The 21025-nt window shown below is 40.1% G+C and overlaps 1 protein-coding gene across 2 annotated transcripts in view; it reads left to right on the top strand.

Annotated features, from left to right (window-relative positions):
- akap7 (A-kinase anchoring protein 7) overlaps positions 1–21025 on the top strand; it is a 214204-nt gene that overhangs the window by 61323 nt on the left and 131856 nt on the right. Inside the window, exon 8 of one of the 2 annotated variants that reach the window (XM_079887608.1) lies at positions 16917–17123. The exons of the other annotated variant lie outside the window; for it this stretch is intronic. Coding sequence (XP_079743734.1) covers positions 16917–16924 — 8 coding nt within the window. The 3' untranslated portion in view covers positions 16925–17123. Of the gene's footprint in view, positions 1–16916; positions 17124–21025 lie in introns of those variants that run through there. 2 annotated transcript variants of the gene reach the window in all.

Raw genomic sequence — 21025 nt, 5'->3', positions numbered from 1 at the left:
CATTTAGCTTTTTGTTTCCCATCTGTCACTTTTTTACTCTTAAAAATAAAGGACAAGATGACGGCGACTCGGCGTGATTCATTCTCAGTCATGTGATGTTTGTTCTCAGGGTTTATGTCTAACGCCTCCGTCTTTCCTCTGATGAGCATATTGCGTGCCGTCTGCCGAGCGCGAGAGAGCCGAGTCTGGAGGCGAGTGTGTGTTCTGGAGCGCAGACGCAGGAATACACACTCGCTCATTATCTGACTGCATCTATAAAACAGTGTTTACAGGATTAAACTCGTGCATTCAGGAAGTGGAGGTGAAGCGGTTTCACAATTAAACAATCCTCTGATCATCCTGGAGGTTCACTTCTCACATGCTCATATTCTGCACATGTACTCTATAGATGTTTAGTTGCAAAATATTTTTATGGAAATCATAAATTGTCATATTCAAACACCTGGTATTTCAGAGTCACATAAATATACATTACCGTTCAAGAGTTTGACATCAGTAAAAACAGTCTTAAAGAAATTACTACTTTTATTCATCAAGGACGCATTCAATTGATCAAAAGTGACATTTATTATGTTACTAAAGCTTTCTATTTCAAGTAAATGCTGTTCCTTTGAACTTTATTGATCAAAGAATCCTGAAAAAATTCAATATATGAATAAAATGTTTTCTTTTCGACATTGATAATAATCATAAATGTTTCTTGATCATCAAATCCTCATATTAGAGTGATTTCTGAAGGATCATGTGACACTGAAGACTGGAGTAATGATGCTGAACATTCAGCTTTGATCACAGGAATAAATTACAGAACATTACATTTTGGAATAATAAAAAAAAAAAAAAAAGGCCTATTTGTGGATTACTGTCAGAATTACTGTCATACAAATACTGTCATAGAATTATTGTAATAGAGTTACTGTCATAGACTGTCATAGGGTTACTGTCACAGCTGCTGTTGAAGTCACTGATGGTCCGTTCTCAGGAATCCTGCTTTTATTGTTTCATTTGAGACGTTTCTTCTGAACTCAGTAAATCTCTGGCTGAACTCAAAGCTCAGAGTCCAGCATGTGTTCCTCCCAGGATAATCTCACAATCGATTTGATGATATTAGCATTTCTCTTTCAAAACATGGTTTGTGCAACGATGATCCTAACAGCTTTACAACACAGCACATTCTTACAGTCGATACACAGTAGTCAACATCTGAAGTGGATCCAAAAAGTTCATCAAAGTTGTCCTAAGACAAGAACAGGTATTGTTAAAAATTCATGTATAACTTTGATGGAAGGTTTTGATCCACTTCAAATGTTGACTACTGTATGTATCTGGACTTATAAGGCCAAAACATGGTGAAGTTATAGATAAATCCATACGGTTTGATGTCAGAGAGATGGAGTGGCTGGAGGGAGAAATGAGAAGAGCAGGAGCTCAGATCACCGAGTCTGAGGTCAGTGAACGCTTCCACATCATCACACACGGCCTGCATTCCCAGCACAGACTTTGGCCCTTCTGTTCCAACGATCACATATATATCACACATGTGCCATAAACATCAGCTAATGAGTGTCTGTCTCCTGTCAGCACCATAAACTCAGTGTCTACTTATCTTCAGTTTGACTCATCTCACGTATACTGGGAACTATATTCTCAGAAGGCGAAGCACTGCTACTTCTGCGGAGTGATTTGCTCGCAGTGCCTGAGAACCCCGTGGTGAGGAGCAGAGAGTTCCTCAGAGCTGGAGTAAATCACTCCGCAGAAGTAGCAGTGCTTCGCCTTCTGAGAATATAGTTCCCAGTGTGTGTACGGTTAGAAGATGCCTGTGTCTCATATAGCCTTGTTATTTGTACACGCTGTGACTATACAAATCACAACATGTAAATAGGAAAATGTTGGCGTTATTTTGTCACTTATTGTGAGCAGTATGCTAGCTGGAGCCATTCACCTCCAGTGTTTGTGCTAAGCTAGGCTAGCGGTGTGTGCGTCAGGCAGAGTTACGGCTCGCACGGAGATGAGAAGGGTGTGTGTGGACTCATCTAACTCTGGGGGATACGGGGAATAAGATAAAGTCCCAAAAAGTCGGTGTGTTCCTTTAAGAATTTCCACGACACACTCAACATGATAAAGACAGATAAATATGTTTTTGGTGATTAAATCAGTTAAATATTTTACAATAGTGGAGCCATTTCAGACGCAGAGTTTCCCTCCATGTTTTCAAGGCACTGTAAACTCAACAAAAACATCCAGCGGTGTGTAAATATTTGATTATTCTAACTTACCCAATCTCTAAAGTGTATTTCCCCAGCTTCATGCAAACATGTATAATATGCAGAACTGAATCTGAAGCCCACACTCTGTGTGTGTGTGTGTGTGTGTGTGTGTGTGTGTGTGTGTGTGTGTGTGTGTGTGTGTGTGTGTGTGTGTGTGTGCGCGCGCTTCACTCAGCTCTGATGATGAATGTTTTAAAGCTAGTGTTTTCCTCAGGCAGATCTCAGCTGGTCATGATGTTTGCGGTCACCAAACACACAGGCTACATGTAAAAGAGCTGGACGCCTGTTCCTCACCCGTCTCGTTCATAATGACTGCAAAATGGATCAGTGGTTTAATTACTGCTGTTCCAGTGAAGCTGTGAGAGATGTGTGAAGCCGCTGTGTTCATGTGCTTATAATTACACAGCATGACGTCCAAGAGAGAACAATATTACTTCAGCGTGCCCGGCCGGACGTTTTCTGACAGCGCGGCTTCAAAACATCCTCTGAAAATCACTCGCACGTATGCCTGAACACACACACACACACACACACATCGTGCTCACAGTACACTGGATGTCTATGGGCCAAGTGTACCAGAGGATTTCAAAGCACAAATGATTCTATTAAAGGACTGAACTGCATTAATGTAAATGTATTTGTGTTTGTTTTTATCAACTCTAGTTCACCGTGACCATGACCGTCAAGCTGCAAAAAATAATGTCATTTAACAGTGTTGTGTGAGAAAGAAACAGAAATAGTGGTTTATTGTGAATCTTCCCCCAGAAATCCTCCATCAGTTTCCAAGCTCTTATCTCTTTTTTTCTTCGCTCTTTTGTGCTTAAGAACATCCTTTACCCTGGTAAAATCACTGTAACGTTCTGTAATGCCTTCTGATTCAATGTGGACTTTACATTACCCCAGAGTTACTCAAGGTATCTGATACTATCACGTGATCAAGTGTCTGATACTAGAGGAGAGCCTGAGAAAACAGCACATCTGAAGAGAGAGATGGACTCTCCAAAACGGCTGATGTTATTCTACTGTAATGTAACACTGACTAAATATCTTCTTAATCCCTAAAACCTCCCAAAAATCCTTCAAACCATTCGAGTCCAGCTGCTTTCTGAGCAAAGCCACGTGTGCACTGGTGAAGCAGTATAAAGACCTGTATGTGCATCACTCTTTATTCTCACGCTCAGGACGTCCATCTGGATCAGTCTGACTCAAGCGCACATTAAATTGAAACTCTTTAACTCATTATTACAGTTCCTGCGTTTGAGCCGTTGATCTGGAGTCGCTGGCCTCATTATCAGAGCGATGTCACTCATGAAGCACGAGCAGAATGAGGTGTAACTGCTCTTAAAACCATCCTGCGTTCGGTTGACGTGTGGTGTTGGTTCTGTGAAGGATTCGCACCGATCATCCGCTGGTGTTTGATGAATGATCTGTGTGATCGGCTCTCTGTCCTGTGGAGGAGCTCACGGCTCCAGAAACTGCTGCTGGGACGCCGTCATCCCTCATCGAGGAGGATTCGCTTCACATCTGACACGCAGTTTCATCATGCTGTTCCAGATACTCACGCACAGCGAGTGTTTAATAGTTTTTAACGTGTACACTGCGCTCAGGATGGGCTTTCTGTGTGCGTGTCTCTCTCAGATTACTGAGTGTGACTGAACTGCAATGCAATGTAATTCTAATCACTCATTATTATTTTTTTACTGCAAATTAAAACGTATAAAATGGCTAATGTAGTGAAGTCACATGATAGCGTACGACTACATCTAATTATTCAAATTAATCAGCATAACATTGACAAATCTCCATTAATTCTGGGTCTTCTGTTATCCTGATACTTCTAGATTTGAGTGCCGCATTTGACACTATTGATCATAATATTCTTCTGAAACGACGAGTGTGTTGTTGGAGTCCAGGGCCTAGCCTTACAGTGTTCGCCTCATACTAAAAGTGGAGGACCTTCTCTGTAAATATCGGGTCGTTCACCCTCTGTGCCGATCCATTGCGGTGTTCCACAGGGATCTATACTTGGCCCTCTTTTGTTTTCCCTCTACATGCTCCCTTTAGGCTCAATATTCCAGAAACATAACATAAACATAACACACACACATTCTTGACACACAAGATACCTTATGTGAAGCTTTTTTGATAGCTTTTTCCCTAAACCTAACTATCTGGGGCGTCTCCAAATCAACACCCAATTGATCTTATTACCTGAGGCGTCTCCAAATCGACACCAATACTTTTATCTGGGGCGTCTACAAATCGACACCTAATAACTTTATACTCTTGCTCTTGCGTCTTCAGTTGACAACTGGCCGAGTTTCTAACTAACTTGCTTCCCTAAACTAGCTTCCTTCCTAAACTAGCCTACTTCCTAAACTAGCTTCCTGCGCAGGAATAATCGACATACAGACTTCAGCAAATGTCCTTTAAATGCTTTAATCACGGCCAGGAGATCTTCTCGAGCAGTTCTCAGGGAATCTCTCCCAAGAAGCAAGGCCGGAGGATCTCAGACAAATTCCATTGAGAATCCCACCAGAAAACACAGATACAACAGTTTTTATAGAATCGAGAAAATAAGACTAACATGTCACCTTCAGTATGATTGGTTCAGTTGGTTCAAACCCCCAACCTTTTCCCTCTGTCACTGGCACAAGCTAACTCTGATTTTGTTATAAGTAATTTGAGAACTAGTAATCTGTCTAGTTTCACTTCCCCTATTTGCTATTTATACACACACACATACACACACAAAACTCAAAGTCACAAGTTTTCCCCAAAGAGTTTGGAAACATTTAAAAGCATATGAATGTCATTCCTGCAAGAAAAACAAATGTTAGTTGATTAATTAAAGTTGATTAATTAAATCACATCCTGCTGTTACCAACAACTCCATTAAAACACAGTAAGTAACAACCTAAGCAATCGTGCAAAATTATTTTGATCCTCTTCTTCAATTTGACAAGCATGTAAATGCAGTTGTAAAGAGTAGCTTCTTTCAACTCAGATCTGTAGAAAAAGTGAAAAGTTCCTTGCACACTAAATTCTCATCCAGAATTTTTGCACGTTAAAAAATAAATACGACCTCACGTTATAATCACGTTTACACACCGCCTCCGAAACTTTCGTCCAGCATAAAAAAAAATTGTATCAGGTTCAATTTTCTGCATTTCTCGCATCCATAGCACGCATTTTGAGAGGTGTTTTGACAGTTCAGAGCCACCGTACAAGCGGACGCCAAAATCCAGACCTGTTCAGGACCAATTGGTTCTGGGAAATTGGTGGTCTTCTCTTTAATGTGTGGCTCCAGTATCACTAGCAGAGCATCAAACTGAGCCTCTGACATCCTGAAGTAAACTTTGAATCGCTCGGGATAATCCCGCAGCGAACTCTCCTTCCTCTCTACGCAATCTCAGGATTGGATGATGGACCCAATATTGTCTCTTTCCTTTTAGAATTTTTAGGATGACGAATACGAAAAAAACACATACGAAAATATCTGACTCAGTGTGCAAGGACCTAAACACTTTCTTTCTAGTAAAGACCTTGAAATCGTGATTCATGCACTAGTTTCCTCTCGATTGGATTATTGTAACTCTCTGTACATCGGCCTACCTCAATCAACACTGTCTCGTTCAAATTCAGCAGCCAGATTGTCAACAGGAACTAAGAAAAGGGATCATATCTCCCCTGTCCTTGCCTCATTGCATTGGCTACCAATCAAATTTAGAGTCGATTTTTTAGAGTCGAAATTTTTTACCATTATAGAGCCACAATTTTTTAGAGTCGAAAAATTTAAGATCCTTCTTTTCGCATTCAAGGCACTGCACAATTCGGCCTCGGATTATATTTGTGATGTAATTAGGCTATACACAGCCTCTAGGTCACTAAAATCTTGTGATCAGTTTCTTTTATCTGTCCCTCGTTCTTGTTGTAAAACAAAAGCTGATCGAACGATCTGTGTAGTCGCCCCAAAGCTTTGGAACAGTTTACCTTTGAACATCAGGTCCTTTCCATCACTGGATGCTTTTAAATCCAGTTTAAAGACTTATTTTTACTCTCTAGCGTTCGAGTGGTGCTGTGCACGTATTTTAAATAGCTGGTGTTGTATGTATGTATATACATTTTGATACTTGATTTTTATCTCCATTTCGGTCTTTTTTCTACTCCTTTCCTTTTACATTTATGCATTTGGCAGACGCTTTTATCCAAAGCGACTTACATTGCATTTCAAGGTACACATTTTAAATTCTTATCAGTTCTTGCTTTTCCTGGGAATCGAACCCATGAACTTGGCGTTGCAAGCGCCAACGCTCTACTGTTTGAGCTCCAGGAAAGCTACTTCCCAGCTTTGTAGCATTGAGTAGTGCCCGAAACTCCAAGAAGTGCATCCATCCATCATTAAAGTAATCCATACGGCTCCAGGGGGTTAATAGAGGTCTTCTGAAGCAAAGAAAAATGTCCATATTTATCACTTTATAAACTATAATCACTGGCTTCTGGCAAGGCTGGAGAGAGTCGGGTTCAGGCGAAAGCGTAACCTCTGACCCGACGCATGACGAGTGACCTCTGACCCGACGCATGACGAGTGACCTCTGACCCGACGCATGACGAGTGACCTCTGACCCGTCGCATGACGAGTGACCTCTGACCCGACGCATGACATAGCCTAGCTCCTCTTCTCTTATATTGAAATCCTCCGACATTTTTCTTTTAAACGTCTCTTTTCAGTTCATGACCGGCTCTCTCGTGATCTATTTGACTGACCAATGGCAGGTGAATGTTGAGGACAGTCATTTTTGTAATTCTGTTGGCTGATGCTTGTAACAAAGAAATTAAAGTTCAGCTTTAAAAAAATGTTGGACAAAGAATATAAAATATTAGAAAGTTGTAAAATGTGTGTGTTTTGATCACTATCATTGCCATGATATTTCTTGATTCATGTAAAAAGAAAACGTCAAGATTGCAACCCAGAGCTGTGTGTGGCCGGAGCAGCTGTGTGTTCACATCAGTGTGTCCTCATGAGTTCACATGAGCAGGAATGCTAATGCGGTCGCGGTCCGGTCCTCCGCTGGCCTGCCGACGGATGCTGGTCCCTCGTCTCCATGGAGACCTGAACAGGTGGTTATCAAGCGCAGCTCCTCTGAATGCATTCGATTAGTGCTGGCGGCGCATTTATTTACTCAATAAGGAGGTGACAGAGCCACAGATCTCCTGAGAGCTCTCGAGAGCCGCAGCAGGGCTCCACTTGGGTCATGTTGATCATCATTTGAACCTGCGCTGCCTACAGAAAAACAAATGTTGCCCAACAACCACCGTCACAGACTGCCAGTGATGCACATGATGTCAAAGAAGGCTGGATGAAAATAAGATATAAAATCATTCAAGTGCCCCTATTATGCCATCTTAAAGTCTCCTAATTATGTTTTGTTTTCTCCTTCAATAGGTTTACATGCATCCAAATTCAAAAACACTTTAATTTTCTCATAATATCCACTGCAGCATCAGCTCTTTTCTCACAGTGTCTGAAACGGTTCAATCAGAGATTCAATCTCTCTAAACACAGCTGTGGTCTGCTCTGCTCTGATTGGTCAGATGGCCCAGTCTGCTGTGATTGGTCTACTCTGCTCTGATCGGTCAGATGACCCAGTCTGTTGTGATTGGTCAGAAACCAAACAGCCGTGAATTTCCGCTCTTTCTCAGCTCTTGACACACAGTGATACGAACAGTAACGATGGCGGGGGTTTTACCGTATCAATCTCATCAAAGTGGATTTGCTTCGTAGATAGACTTACTGACGACTCGGCCATTTACACAGATCTCACAGTCACAAACTCGCCAGTCTGAACAGTAGATTGTCAGAGGTTATGACTAATACTATTATTTAACTAGTAGTTTTATATAAGAACTTTACTGAAGTCTAAACAATAATCAGTCTCTTCAATGAGGCCTGAAGTAGCAACGGCTTCTCTGTCTCTGCGCTCTTGCTGTTTTTAATGGCAGTGTTGTGAGTGACTCAGCTGTTCAGCTCTTTAAACATTTCCCCATGTGTTAACAAACATCCACTTAACAACTCGTCCATAAACCAGTGGCAGAAACGATAAACACTGGAGCAAACATCTCACCAGCCACGCGGGGATGATTATATTCCACAAATCAGTGTTATAGGAGCCGCGGGACCCTCGGTCGGCCCCGTCGAGCTGTGTTTACTGTCCTGTGCCGTCTCCTCTGTAGTAGCACGCCTTTAATCAGCTGTTTGTTAAAAACAAACTTCCAACATTTATGAAGTGCGGCAAAAAATGGGGTAACACTTTATTTCAATAGTCCACTTTAGACATTCTACAGACTATAAGTGACTTTGCAACTTCAAGCCAACTTATTCTCCTAACCCGAACCCTAACACCTAACCATAACCTACCAATGTACTACAGTCTACTAATACTCTAATGAGAGCTAGTTGACATGTAGTTGAAAAGTTTCTCATAGTTAGTAGAATGTCTAAAGTGGACTATCGAAATAAAGTGTAACCAAAAAGGGTCCCAGTTTATATTGTGTCTTTGTACTAACATTTAAATTAATCATTTACATACATGTTTTTATATTGTACTTAAATTTAAAAATACCTGCATGCAATCTCATCTCATCATAATTGAGATTAAATAATCTATAATGACCCTTTTGACCTTCCCTTAACTTAAACCAATCCATCACACCAAACCTGTCCTAACCTGTGCCGTATCCACCTCAGTAGCAGCACAAGTGTTTAACAATACAACATCAACACAAGAAGTGTATTCTACCTGACAATTATTATTTTGATGTAAGTACATAATAATTAAATACACCCAATATACAGTAAGGTGTGACCCAAAAATCTAAATATAACTGTCCCTGGGACAGAGATGGGGAACTCGTGTCACATGACTGGCAAATTTAACACTTTGACACACTTGTGACACTTTATTTTTTAAAGTCCCCCGAGGTGAAAATCCAGCTTTTAATGTAGTTTATGTGTCTATGTGGTGTTTTTAATGTGCTTTAAGACAAACCATGTGTAAGTTCATAAGTCGACAGCATTGCTGAGTATTTCCTCCTTAAAACTGCAGTGAACCAAAGACAGTCTCAAAAACACGCTTTGAAATCGCTGGTGTTTCTGACGTCACAAACTACCTTGTAACCAATCAGATCAACGTGTGATCGTCAACCAGTGGATCTCTGAGCTGAGCGAGTGAGTGGAGGCAGGTATTCATAGAACCGTGCATACTAAATGAGGCAAGGGTGCAAATATGTCATTTTGGTGATCAAAGATCAGGTTAAAGGGATAGAATTATTGACTAGAGGGGGGCTTTAAGTAATTGTGACATCAATTTACAAGTGCAGTAAAATACAGAATCTGCTTAGTTTCTTTTGGATAGAAATTGTCATTTTGAAGTTCATGTTTATTAGTTCATGCATCATGTTCTGATTGGTTCATTGTCCTGATATCTTATTAGCAGTCTTGTTGTATCATTGGTTCATGTTCATGAGTTCCATCTTGTCATTGGTCGTTTTGGTCATGTGTTCCCCATAGTTTAGTATTTAGCCCTCATGTTAGCCATGATTGTTTGTTGTGCATTGTTCTCCGTAACGCTTAAGTCCACTGAGAGGCGAGTTGAACGAACCCAAGTGCAGTTTATTGAATTGACATATTTTGCTGAAGGCTGGGTCAAACAGTCGGTTTGATGAGCTATGTGCATGTTTAGCCCCGCTCTCTGACCCACTGGCCTGTCTGTGTGTACAGAAGAGAACAGTTTGTTTTTATTCCTGGCTGAACACTTGCACTCAGTCACCAGCTGTTCCCTGGGGTCCCGATAAGCTCAATTATTCAAGCAAAACTGGGGCAAAACATTAGGTGCGTAACACTCAGGAGTGCATGAGCCAAGAAGGAGATTTAGAGCGGAGCCGACTGAAAAACTAGTCCTGTCTGCAGAAGGGGGCTATATGTGTTGGCTAGCTAAAGGAGACATAAGTGGAGGAGATTAACTCTCACCAAGCTGGAGACAAACCGCACACACACACACACACACACACTCACTCCTTGATGTTCTGTGTTGCCATGGATACTCGGAATGACTAGAAAATGGAACATGAATAAAATAGACGGGGTGTTCGTTCTTCAGCTCAATCAAATGCAGTGGTGTGGAGGCAGACACGACTCTATTGTGAATCTCATTTAAAGACCAGAGTCTTTTAAACAGCAGGAGGATGACGGGCATGAAAGAAACCCCAGCGAATGAAACAAGGAATGCTGGTGCATATTCATGTCAGCTCGTGCAGAGAGTCGAACGCAATGGAAAATAGAGAAGCGGAGAGCTGGAGGATTTAGTGGCACTAGAGTTTACCTCTATGACCCTGTCTGAGTCTTAAATCACAGAGATGGAGGGTGAGCTCTTGAGTGCTAAAGGTTGAATTTACTTTAACTTTGTAAGCAGGCATAAATCAGAGGCTTGTGGAGCAGATGGGCCTCATAAAAACCCGAGCTCGAGCGTTAAATACCAAACATGGTAAGCATCACGGCCGCTCAGATCGCTTGTCCAGTGCCCACAGCTCACGTCCTCCATCCAGAAACTCCTCATTACGGATGGCACTGAGCTGCTTCTCTACAGGAACAGTCCATCCAAGAAAGATTTATGACAGAATTTCATTTTTGGGTGAACGATTACTTTAATGTCATTAACTCTTTCCCCACCATCGATAAGATGTTCCATCATTTATGACGCCATTGACAACATCCAATAGTGAGATATGAATATGCAACACTGGCTTGGTGTCTTGGCTCAGAATAAAAATGTCACATCAGATTTTTAAGTAATCCAGAAAAATTAATATAATTATAGACAAAATTGTATAAAAAAATGCTGTGTTGGGTCAAAAATCCATTGGAAATTAAAATGGGTCAATTTGAGTCCCTTTATGCATTCTAGGGTTAATCAGCATATGAATCAAAACTGCCTAATATTACTGAATGAAATGTTGAAGCCATGAAGTGGAAACTACTGTGAAGTTCTGTGGGTGTTGATGGACTTGATCTACTCCGTCTGTGTTTCGATCATCGCTCTGAATCAAATGAATAAAATGAGTTTTTAAGCAGAGGCGCTGTTCTGTCTTTTGATATTTTTACTCTTTACATTATCATAATATGATCAAAAATGCTGAATAAACTTTTTTTTACAAACACCGGTGGGAAAAGTTAAAGTGGTGATTATTACAGTGATTCACACTGCGGGTGAAAAACACTCGACTCAGCGTCGAGCTTCTCCGTCCTTCAGAGGTTTGGACAGTTCTGGGATCAATAAGAGAGAAACTTTCTCTGAGAAAAGGCCTGAAAGCAAATTCATAAATGAAATCAACAAAAATCATCTGCAGACTCTGCATGGATGAACTGAAAGACTACAGAAACTCAACGAGAGGCCACTCACAGGCCAATGCACTGCCATTTGTGCAATCAATCAAAACACAATTATAAACCAAATGTATTCTGAAATAGTTGAACTCCTCCAGCTGGATGGACTGAAACCTTAACTCCGAGTGTTCATCTTCCACCACACAGACTGGCTCTGTCAGCTGTAAGTATTCCAGCCTTTCTCAAGTTCACACTTACATATAATCAGATATAGTATAAATATGTGTATTTGGCGTCCTGTCTGAGGAAAGGGCCCCAAACTCTGAATTCTGTCAGGACCACTACCGTCAAATACGATTGACAATTAGCATACAGTTTGGATTGGCGGTATGGTTCTGTTCTGGGCGAGAACTCCCTTCGCATCCATGCAGGGAGAGGGAGAGAACTATATTGGAGCAGGGAGAGCAGAGAATAACCCCCTAAACCAAAACCATATGCCAATATCCCCCAACCCAACTGACAGCGCAGTCTGGATGCTTTTGTAGTTACCCGAGTGAGCCAAGGCAACAAGCATGTTGCCAATACCTGAAAAGCTTGAGCAACAGCATGCTACCAACAATACCAGAAAGCCTTAAGCAACAAGTATGTTGCCCTTACCCAGATGACCTAAACGAGTATGTTGCCAATCAATACCCACATAAGCCATAGCAACAAGCATGTTGCTGTAGCCAATTTAACAATTGTATGTGATCTATTGGGGGAAGCTTACACCCCTAGCGGCAGCAAAATCTGATACAAGCATGTTGTATAATCGCGGAACTATTGCTAAAACTAGTGTAGTTTTTGGCGGGGGAAGCATACACCAAGCAATAGCTCCGACTAGCGGCAAGAAAACTGATACCACTGCATGTTTGTATAACCATAGGACTAGTATTAAAACTAGCGTAGTCCGGTCAGAGAAGCATACACCCTCTAGCTCTGAGTCTTATGCAGTGCGCAGCTAAGCAATGAATACAGTGTGCTTCCTCATTCATGAACACGATTCCTGCTCCTGGCCTACGGATTCCATCGGCTGTGGAGGTGAAGATGACGACTCCCATGATTCCACACTCCTTCACAGGACCATCAAGCTACGATGTTGTTAGTGTTGAATACCAGACCTCTGCGGTGAATGTACTGTGTATTATGCACAAGTATGTTACCGATATCTATAGCTTTAGCCACAAGCATGTGGTAACTTTAGCACAGCATGTGACAATGACACCAGGTATAAGCCTAAAACAAAGCCATGTTCCAAATAACGACTTGGCTAAATAACCTTAAAAGTAAAATAACCATGTTTTCAATAGCAACTAACATCTTTTAAAGCAAGCAGTTTTGAATAGCCACTAGATAGCCTTAGAACAAGCAGTGTTTTCAATAATAGTTTTTTATTTTATTTTATTGTTTTTAATATACACAGCTTAAATTATACCACCATGTTGAGTTTCAGCCTATAAAGATGCAAGCCCTTAAAAAAACAATGCATTAAAATGAAAGCACGGTATACAATACACTGTAGCTTTAAGAACGCCGTGTTTCCAGAACTAGATAGACTAAGCGTGCCAGATAACGCTGAAGTGACTCAACTGAATTGTGACTGTTTACTGTGTATTTTTTAAAGCTGTGCCACAGCAGAATAATTCCGTTTGCATCATGAATTGTTAATTCATATCAAGCTGCTTGAATCTGTGCTGTATAGTGCTAAAGCACAGCGTGTGCAACGCGATCAGTTGCCAATGACAACACATAGTAACGCACATAGCCAATATGATCGCATAAGCCTAGCAAGAGCATTTTAATGAAAACGACTAAGATAAGCCCAAACCACACGTATAGCATTAGCAACAAGCATGTTGCCAATACCCTGATAGATTTTAGCAATGAGTATTAAAAAGGACTTAGCTTTGTGAAGACTTTCAGAGATGAATGGAGAATGAATCACGTCGAGTCCGGTGTCAATAATGCAGACTGAGGTCACTTCCAAATCAGGAAACTTATGATCAATGCGGCAAATCTCGTGTTCAAGTTTAAGATGAATCTGAGGTGAAATCCTTGTGGGGAACGAATTCCTCTTGCTAAATTCCCGATTGCACGATTCCTTGTGAGATTATGTTGTTTGCCTGCCTAATTTCGCCACTTAATTAGCTCCTGAGAAACGCGATAGCTGCTGATAATACTGAAGGAGCTTATATATGTACACGGTGATCGGCGTCGTATTCCTATAGGTAGATGTGGATCAGCTGAGAGTCAGCTGATGCGAGCTTGACTAACGTGACCTGCCAGAACTAACGCTACGCTTGATTTTAGCCCAAACCCTGAGTACTCCTCCCTGTGATAATAATAGAGAGTGAGGAGATGGGCTGGAGGAGGGATGCTGGGAAACTGTTGAGGAACAGAGATGAGTCAGCGCTATAGAAGCCTCCTCTCGCGCTGATTGGGTTGATCATCTAAACGTGCTCCTCCCGAACTTTGTTAATAAAACATCATTAACCCAGACAGCGACATTGGCCCAGATCCGGCCCACATCTGGTACACATGAGCCGCTTTTCCACTATGGGCCGAGTGTGAGCCAGGGCTTTCAACGGGCCGTGCCGGGCTAAAAGCCTCGGGCCTGTAGCACAAGCCCGAAACCATGCTGTGTTTCTACCGTCGAGCCTGAAGCCCCGGAAGTGACAGAAGAAACACTACTGGCCTTGACACGCACTAGCATACTCGCTTTTGGCCCGACAGGGAAACGCGGCTAGCGAGTCCATCCGTACCAGATGTGGGCCGGATCTGGGCCGACACTATGTTGCTGTCTGGGAAGTGTCCAGTCCTGTCTCTTGATGGACACACAGAAGGATCTTCAGTTCAAGCACATGTTGCCAGTTTAAGGGCTCGTTTCAGACAAAGACACGAGAGCACACAAACATGACAAGCCATGTGCTCACACACCAGTCATGACACGAGCACGCAGCCAATGAGAGCTCTGCGTGTTCACACAGCACAACATGAACACAACAACACACACGGACAGAAGAGCGTACGGCCTGAGCGAACTGAACAATGAGACCAGAGCACACGAGAACGAGCGAATGCAACAGAAGACAAACATACGGAGCATGATGTCCGAATAACGACACAGAACCGAAACCAAACTAGAACTAGTGCCGGGATCCGAACCACACGCTCACGACGACCAGCCAGGAGTGTAACAGAGCGAAGTGACACAACCCTGATATCCCTGTTTATTGGTCAACAAGAGGTCGAGACACACTGGGCTCTATTTTAACGACCTGAAACGCAAGTATCAAACGTGAAACGCAAGTAACTTTGTGGGCGGGTCTCGGGCGCTGTTGCTATTATACCGGCGGGATAAACGACTCTTGCGCCCGACGCAAATCTAAAATGTGTTGGTCTGAAGTCGCTTCATTACTCATAGGTGTGGTTTGGGCGTAACGTGAAATAAACCAATCAGAGCGACATCTCACATTCCCTTTAAGAGCAGACGCGCTTGTTCCATGGCGGATTGCTATTATAACGGCGGATTTGCCAGGAGCGGTTCACAGCCGAGGAGACCGACGTTCTCGTCAGGGCCGTAAAACACAGAGAAGTGACATTGGGGATGGAGAAACACACCCAGATTAGCTTCGGTTAAACAGGCGTATGATAATCTGGGTAAATGTGTAAGCTTATTTTTTCACATCTTCATGGACACAACAATGATTTCCCTCGTGTGGTAATATTTTTCCTTGTAATAATGTATGATTTTCTAAAAATGAAAACTGCTGCGTCTGTGTAGATGAGAGAATTTGTGTGCGTTGTGCTCACGCTACATTATGGCCAAGCATGCGCCCTTAAAATAGCCTCTGAATAACATGTGCAACGCGCCACTGACTTTAGACTCGGTTTCTCCTGGTCTGTGGCGGAATTGTTTTCTGAAACTGCAAAATAGCACCAGGGAACGTTTGCCCCGGAACACGCCTCCTCTTTTCGCTGAACCGCCCCCGGGAGCGCAAGTTCATTCCCTAATTTACTGACGTGCGTCTGTGGAGGGAAAAGTCCGCTGTGCGCGGGTGCAAAATAGGAATGAAACATGCGTCGTGTACAAAGTCAGTTGCGCTGGGTGCGAGATAGGGGCCTGTGTGTGTCATCTGGAGGACTTTCACAGCTCCAGAGCTTTTGTTAAAACTACAGATCAAACTTTTCAGTTCTATTCATTCACGCCCACTTATATTTGGATCAAGGACAGTCAATTACGGTGTTGAAGTTCCTGGCAAAAGGGAACTGTCCTTTTGCTCAGTTTCCTTTAGTCATGTTTCCTTTAGTCATATATATGACTTTTTAAATTTTTTTTTTAAATCCTCTCTTCGCCATAGATAGTCAAGGTTTATTAAAGCTCATCTTGCTATCGGTGAATCACATCTTTAAACAGACAAACTTTTTTTGAACATTATTTTTATTATGGTTTTTCAATCATCAAAAACAGACAATAACAGAGAGACCCTTCATATGTTGCAATGTCCTTGTGGCGCGACGAACTCTACTTTAAAAAAAGAAAAATGCTAAATGACTGTAATGCGAACTGATAGTTGAGTTGCTCAACTGAGCTTGTAGAGTAATGTTCAGAGCAAAGCCTAAAACACCAGAAAGTGTGAATCCTGTTAGTTGGCCAGCTTTACTCGCTGGGATGGAAAGAGATTAGATCAGCTCTCTGTTGAAATATCTGTTGCATTAATTCTATCTACAATGTTTGTGTCAGTCTGAACAAACACATTACCAGCTGTTCATTCAATATCACACCATTTTCTCTCACCGATCCTCCTGCTTTTCGTTGTTTCAAGCGCTTGTTTCTGTCCTGAGCTCTTGTGAATCACAGAACTCAAGTCGGTCTCTCCACTGGAAATGAGGTCAAAGGTTAGAAGGATTGTCCCTGATGCGCCAGCTCCCAGCATGCATACAGATCAATGTGTGTGTGAGAGAGTCTGTGTGAGTGTGTCTGTGAGTGTGTGTGTGTGTGAGTGAATCAGATGAGCGCAGACCTTTGGACCTGTCAGATGGCATACAGGGATTCAGTCGAAGCTCTGGCACTTTCAAAGCCAATAATATAAAAAAAGAAATCCACTCTAACACTTTTATATAACAGAACACGGATGAAAATATATTTTATTGCAGGGTAATAATGGGGATTAGTTCTTTCATTGTCAGATTTTGTCCTTGGTTGAATGTATTGTTGTTGTTTTCAGTTTTCTAATCCTTGGGTTTGGATTAATGTTCTACCAGTGAAAGCTGCGTTTCTCCTGTGGCTCCAGCCGTACAGAACCCGCTCGAGCAGCTGTTCATCTGGAGACTGAAACGGCACAGCGTCCAAATGATGGTAAATAAAAGCAAATGTGCAAAGAAAAACAGGTGTTCAACAACAACAAAGGTTATTAATAAAGATCTTGGTCTATAACTGTGCTTGTACTGCAGTTTTTCTCCAGGTCGCAGAATTTCCAACATGCTTTTGGAACATTCCATATACATAAACGTATACATATACATAAGCATATACATAAACATAACTATATACATAACCATGTACACATATACATAACCATATACATAAACACCAACTCTTGCCTCATGCATTTTATTCAATTTATTCAAATGAAAGTTAAACAAATCCAAAGCATACATTTGCACATTGACATTTCAGTAAAGAGTGTTTCCGTACAGGTGTGCACAACTGTAAAGCCTGACATGTATGATAGTCAGAATTTATTTATTTATTTATGTTTAAATGAGGCTTATTGAAATTTTATGATCAAAGCTCTGTAGCTCTGTGATCTTTCCATTAGCTGGACCAGCTCGTCCTCTCGGTCTCGGCTTCTCTCGGCTTCTCCTCATCCATCTGCTGAACTTGCCCTGGTGTGTCCTCAGGGATGGAGGCGATTAGGACAAACAACAGCCAAGTTTCCCACTCACTCCCTCACTTGGTCCAGAGGGTTGTTCCATAAAAGACGCTTAGAAAAGCGGGGATTAAACTCCAAAACCGGACTTGAATGAGCCTAACAAATGAGTTGGGGCTAAAAGTGGTTCCATAAAAGGTAATTGAAGCTCACGCAATCTCACTAATTTGATCCAGGTTTATCTAGTCTAGATAATTGCGTGTGCACGCGTTTCTTAAGCAGCCCTAGAGGTCGATCGTTGATCAAATCGATCCACCATCAAACAGCGTACATATTTTGTGCTGTTTTATGCGTTTGTGACATGTTTTTCCCCCCCTCAGTTCAAAACTTACATTTTACAGTTATATTCTCCATCTGTAAATGTTCGAAAGCCATGCAAATGTATCCATTTTGCTGCTAATTTTCATATTGAACGAGCGCTGCTGCGCGCATGCGCGCCAAATAGGAGCGCAATAATTCTTAAATTCGGAAAATTAATATGCGATATTTTATAACACTAGAAATATCTTCTAATTATAATAATTTATCTTTAGGATGTTGGATAAGTTGCACTGAACTTCAAGCAAACAGAAGTACTTCAGTGAAGTAGCCTATAATTCAGGGAAGTTTATTTTAAGAAACTAAATGCCTATATAAATATACAAAATATAGTTTTGGGTATAGGACCTATGCTACTTAATAAAGATGATGTATACTTATTTAGAATGCTGAGAATTACAGCTTTTAATGCAATATTTTTTTGGAAAGCAAGAATCCCCAGTTTTAAATGAGTAGATTTAGTTTCTAAAGTACATTATGGAGAGGATAACATTAAATTAAGAGCAAATGTATACATTTTGAAAAGATATGTGCAACTCTAAAATCAAAGAATATTCCATAAAATAAAGGAATATATATTATTAACTACATTTTTATATAACACTCCCTCCCTTTTATTTCTAGTAATTTGTTCTTTTATTTATTTACTTATTTAATATTGCATATTTGATATTCAAATAATATTACTTGAATAACTATTAGGAATTATGTGTCATTATAAGAGTTTGATATAAATATGTTAATGTTAAATTTTTATTACTATTTATTTATTGTTTTTTGTCTTATCCCCCTTAAATCATATGTAAAAGTGTCTATGAACTTTTTGGTTATTGTTCTATTCATGTGTGTTTTTAGGCTATGTGTTGGTGGGTATTATCACAAAAGAAAAAAAGTAGAAGGAAAAATAAGGAATATTTATTGGGGGAAAATATGATGTCTTTAAAGGAACTGTCAATTTGTATAATTGTGTTAAATGTGTTTGAATTGAAAGACATAATAAAGTACATATATATATATATATATATATATATATATATATATATATATATATATATATATATATATATATATACACTAAAATATTTGTTATTTGGACATTAGATGGGGTAAATCAAATGTAGGCTAATATACTGTCAATTACTAAGCTCAGATTCATCTTACCAGTTAAAATTTAAAATTTAAAATTTGCTTTTGTAATTATTTATTTTTAATTTTGTGATTTTAACTTATGCTTTACAAAGCTTTTTTTAGATTGTGTTCTAATGTTCTTCTAATCATAAACATGTACTACAGCTGCCAAACAAAACCAGAGAGAAATGTATTCATAAATCTTTAAAACAATCTAATTAAATCTTGGGCACAAAACATTCAGCCAGTAAAAAAAGAAAACCTGTAGTATATATATATACAGTGCTATGCATAAGTTTAGGCACCCATGCTAAAGTTGACTAAAAAGAGGAATAAAAAATCATCTTTTGGAAATTGAACTTAATGCCTTAATTTAAAAAAATAGGAAAAATCCAACCTTTAAGAACACCAATTTTCTTTGTGAATGAATAATGTATCGTAAATAAATAAATGTTCTTCCTTAAAATACAGGGTGCATAAGTTTGGACACCCGTTAAATTCCCATAGAGGCAGGCAGATTTTTATTTTTAAGTATTTTTATTTTTTTATTTTTTAGGATACTATGCATCCTGATAAAGTTCCCTTGGCCTTTGGAATTAAAATAGCCCCACATCATCACATAGCCTTCACCATACCTTGAGATTGGCATGGTTTTATTTCAGTTAGCCTAATAGCTAGTTTGATTTGCATTGACTCTATGGGAATTTAACATAGGGGTGTCCAAACTTATGCACCCTGTATTTTAAGGAAGAACATTTATTTATTTACGATACATTATTCATTCACAAAGAAATTTGGTGTTCTTAAAGGTTGGATTTTTCCTATTTTTTTAAATTAAGGCATTAAGTTCAATTTCCAAAAGATGATTTTTTATTCCTCTTTTTAGTCAACTTTAGCATGGGTGCCTAAACTTATGCATAGCACTGTATATATATATATATATATATATATATATATATATATATATATATATATATATATATATATATATATAATATATTGTATTTAGGCCTATCTATCTATATATATATATATATATAGGTCTATATTGACTAATTTATCATTGTAGCCTTATTTAAGTTGATTTTCTGTATACTGTGTATTTATTTTTGGACTAATAGTGGTTAATAAAGTCCAATAATGGTATGAGAGAGTGTCAGTGGTAATATCATTGTGTTCCTATTGGTCAGTGTTAGAGGATCTGTGTAACAACTGAGGCTTAGCCTGACAGTTAGCCTGCCCTGGACCAGGCTAGTTTCCCAGCATAAGTTGCCGGGGTAACTGAGTTTGAACTTTTTTAAGTTTGATTTATGAAACCGAATCTACCAAAAATAAGCCTGACTAACCGAAATAAGCCTGGCTTATACTCTAATCTTGGTTTATGGAACAGCCCCCAGGACACTTGCACTCCTAAGGCAGAGCAAATAAACATGCCTGTTAACAACAGCAGCAACAACACATTTCAGCTCAGATGTGTCAAGTAACTGGCTTACTTTTTGTTTTTTAAGTTGTCTCATTGTTTTTGTTTTTGTTTTGTTTTTGCCTGCAAGGGAATGACTTTCCCCAACAGGCCCATTTTCTCCAGAATTGTCCTAAAACAAGAGAAAAAGGAAACGCTTAAGAAAAATATTAAGACGGGTGAAATCTTAACATTGCAAAATATGACACAGCAGGATATGCATACAAAATACTCCAGAAATCATATTTCCGGATCCTCAAGTTTGATTAAAACATTTGTAGATACGGCTTGCATGACAGAAGAAAACTAGAAAAAACAACAAAGTGAAAGACTGTTGCCTTATCTACTGTCTTATTGTTGTGGGCTTTGTACAGGGATATTTGTTATAATACATAAGAGAGCCTAGTGGAAATATTACAGATGGGTTGTTGTCTTCCCTCAGAGAGTTTTTGGCCCCGGTAAATACGTTCATACTCATTTTCATCCCTCATATTAATAA

Source organism: Squalius cephalus (assembly GCF_949319135.1).
Source record: "Squalius cephalus genome assembly, chromosome: 12".
In the NCBI taxonomy this organism is placed as follows: Eukaryota; Metazoa; Chordata; class Actinopteri; order Cypriniformes; family Leuciscidae; genus Squalius; species Squalius cephalus.
This window is presented reverse-complemented; position numbering and strand designations above follow the sequence as displayed.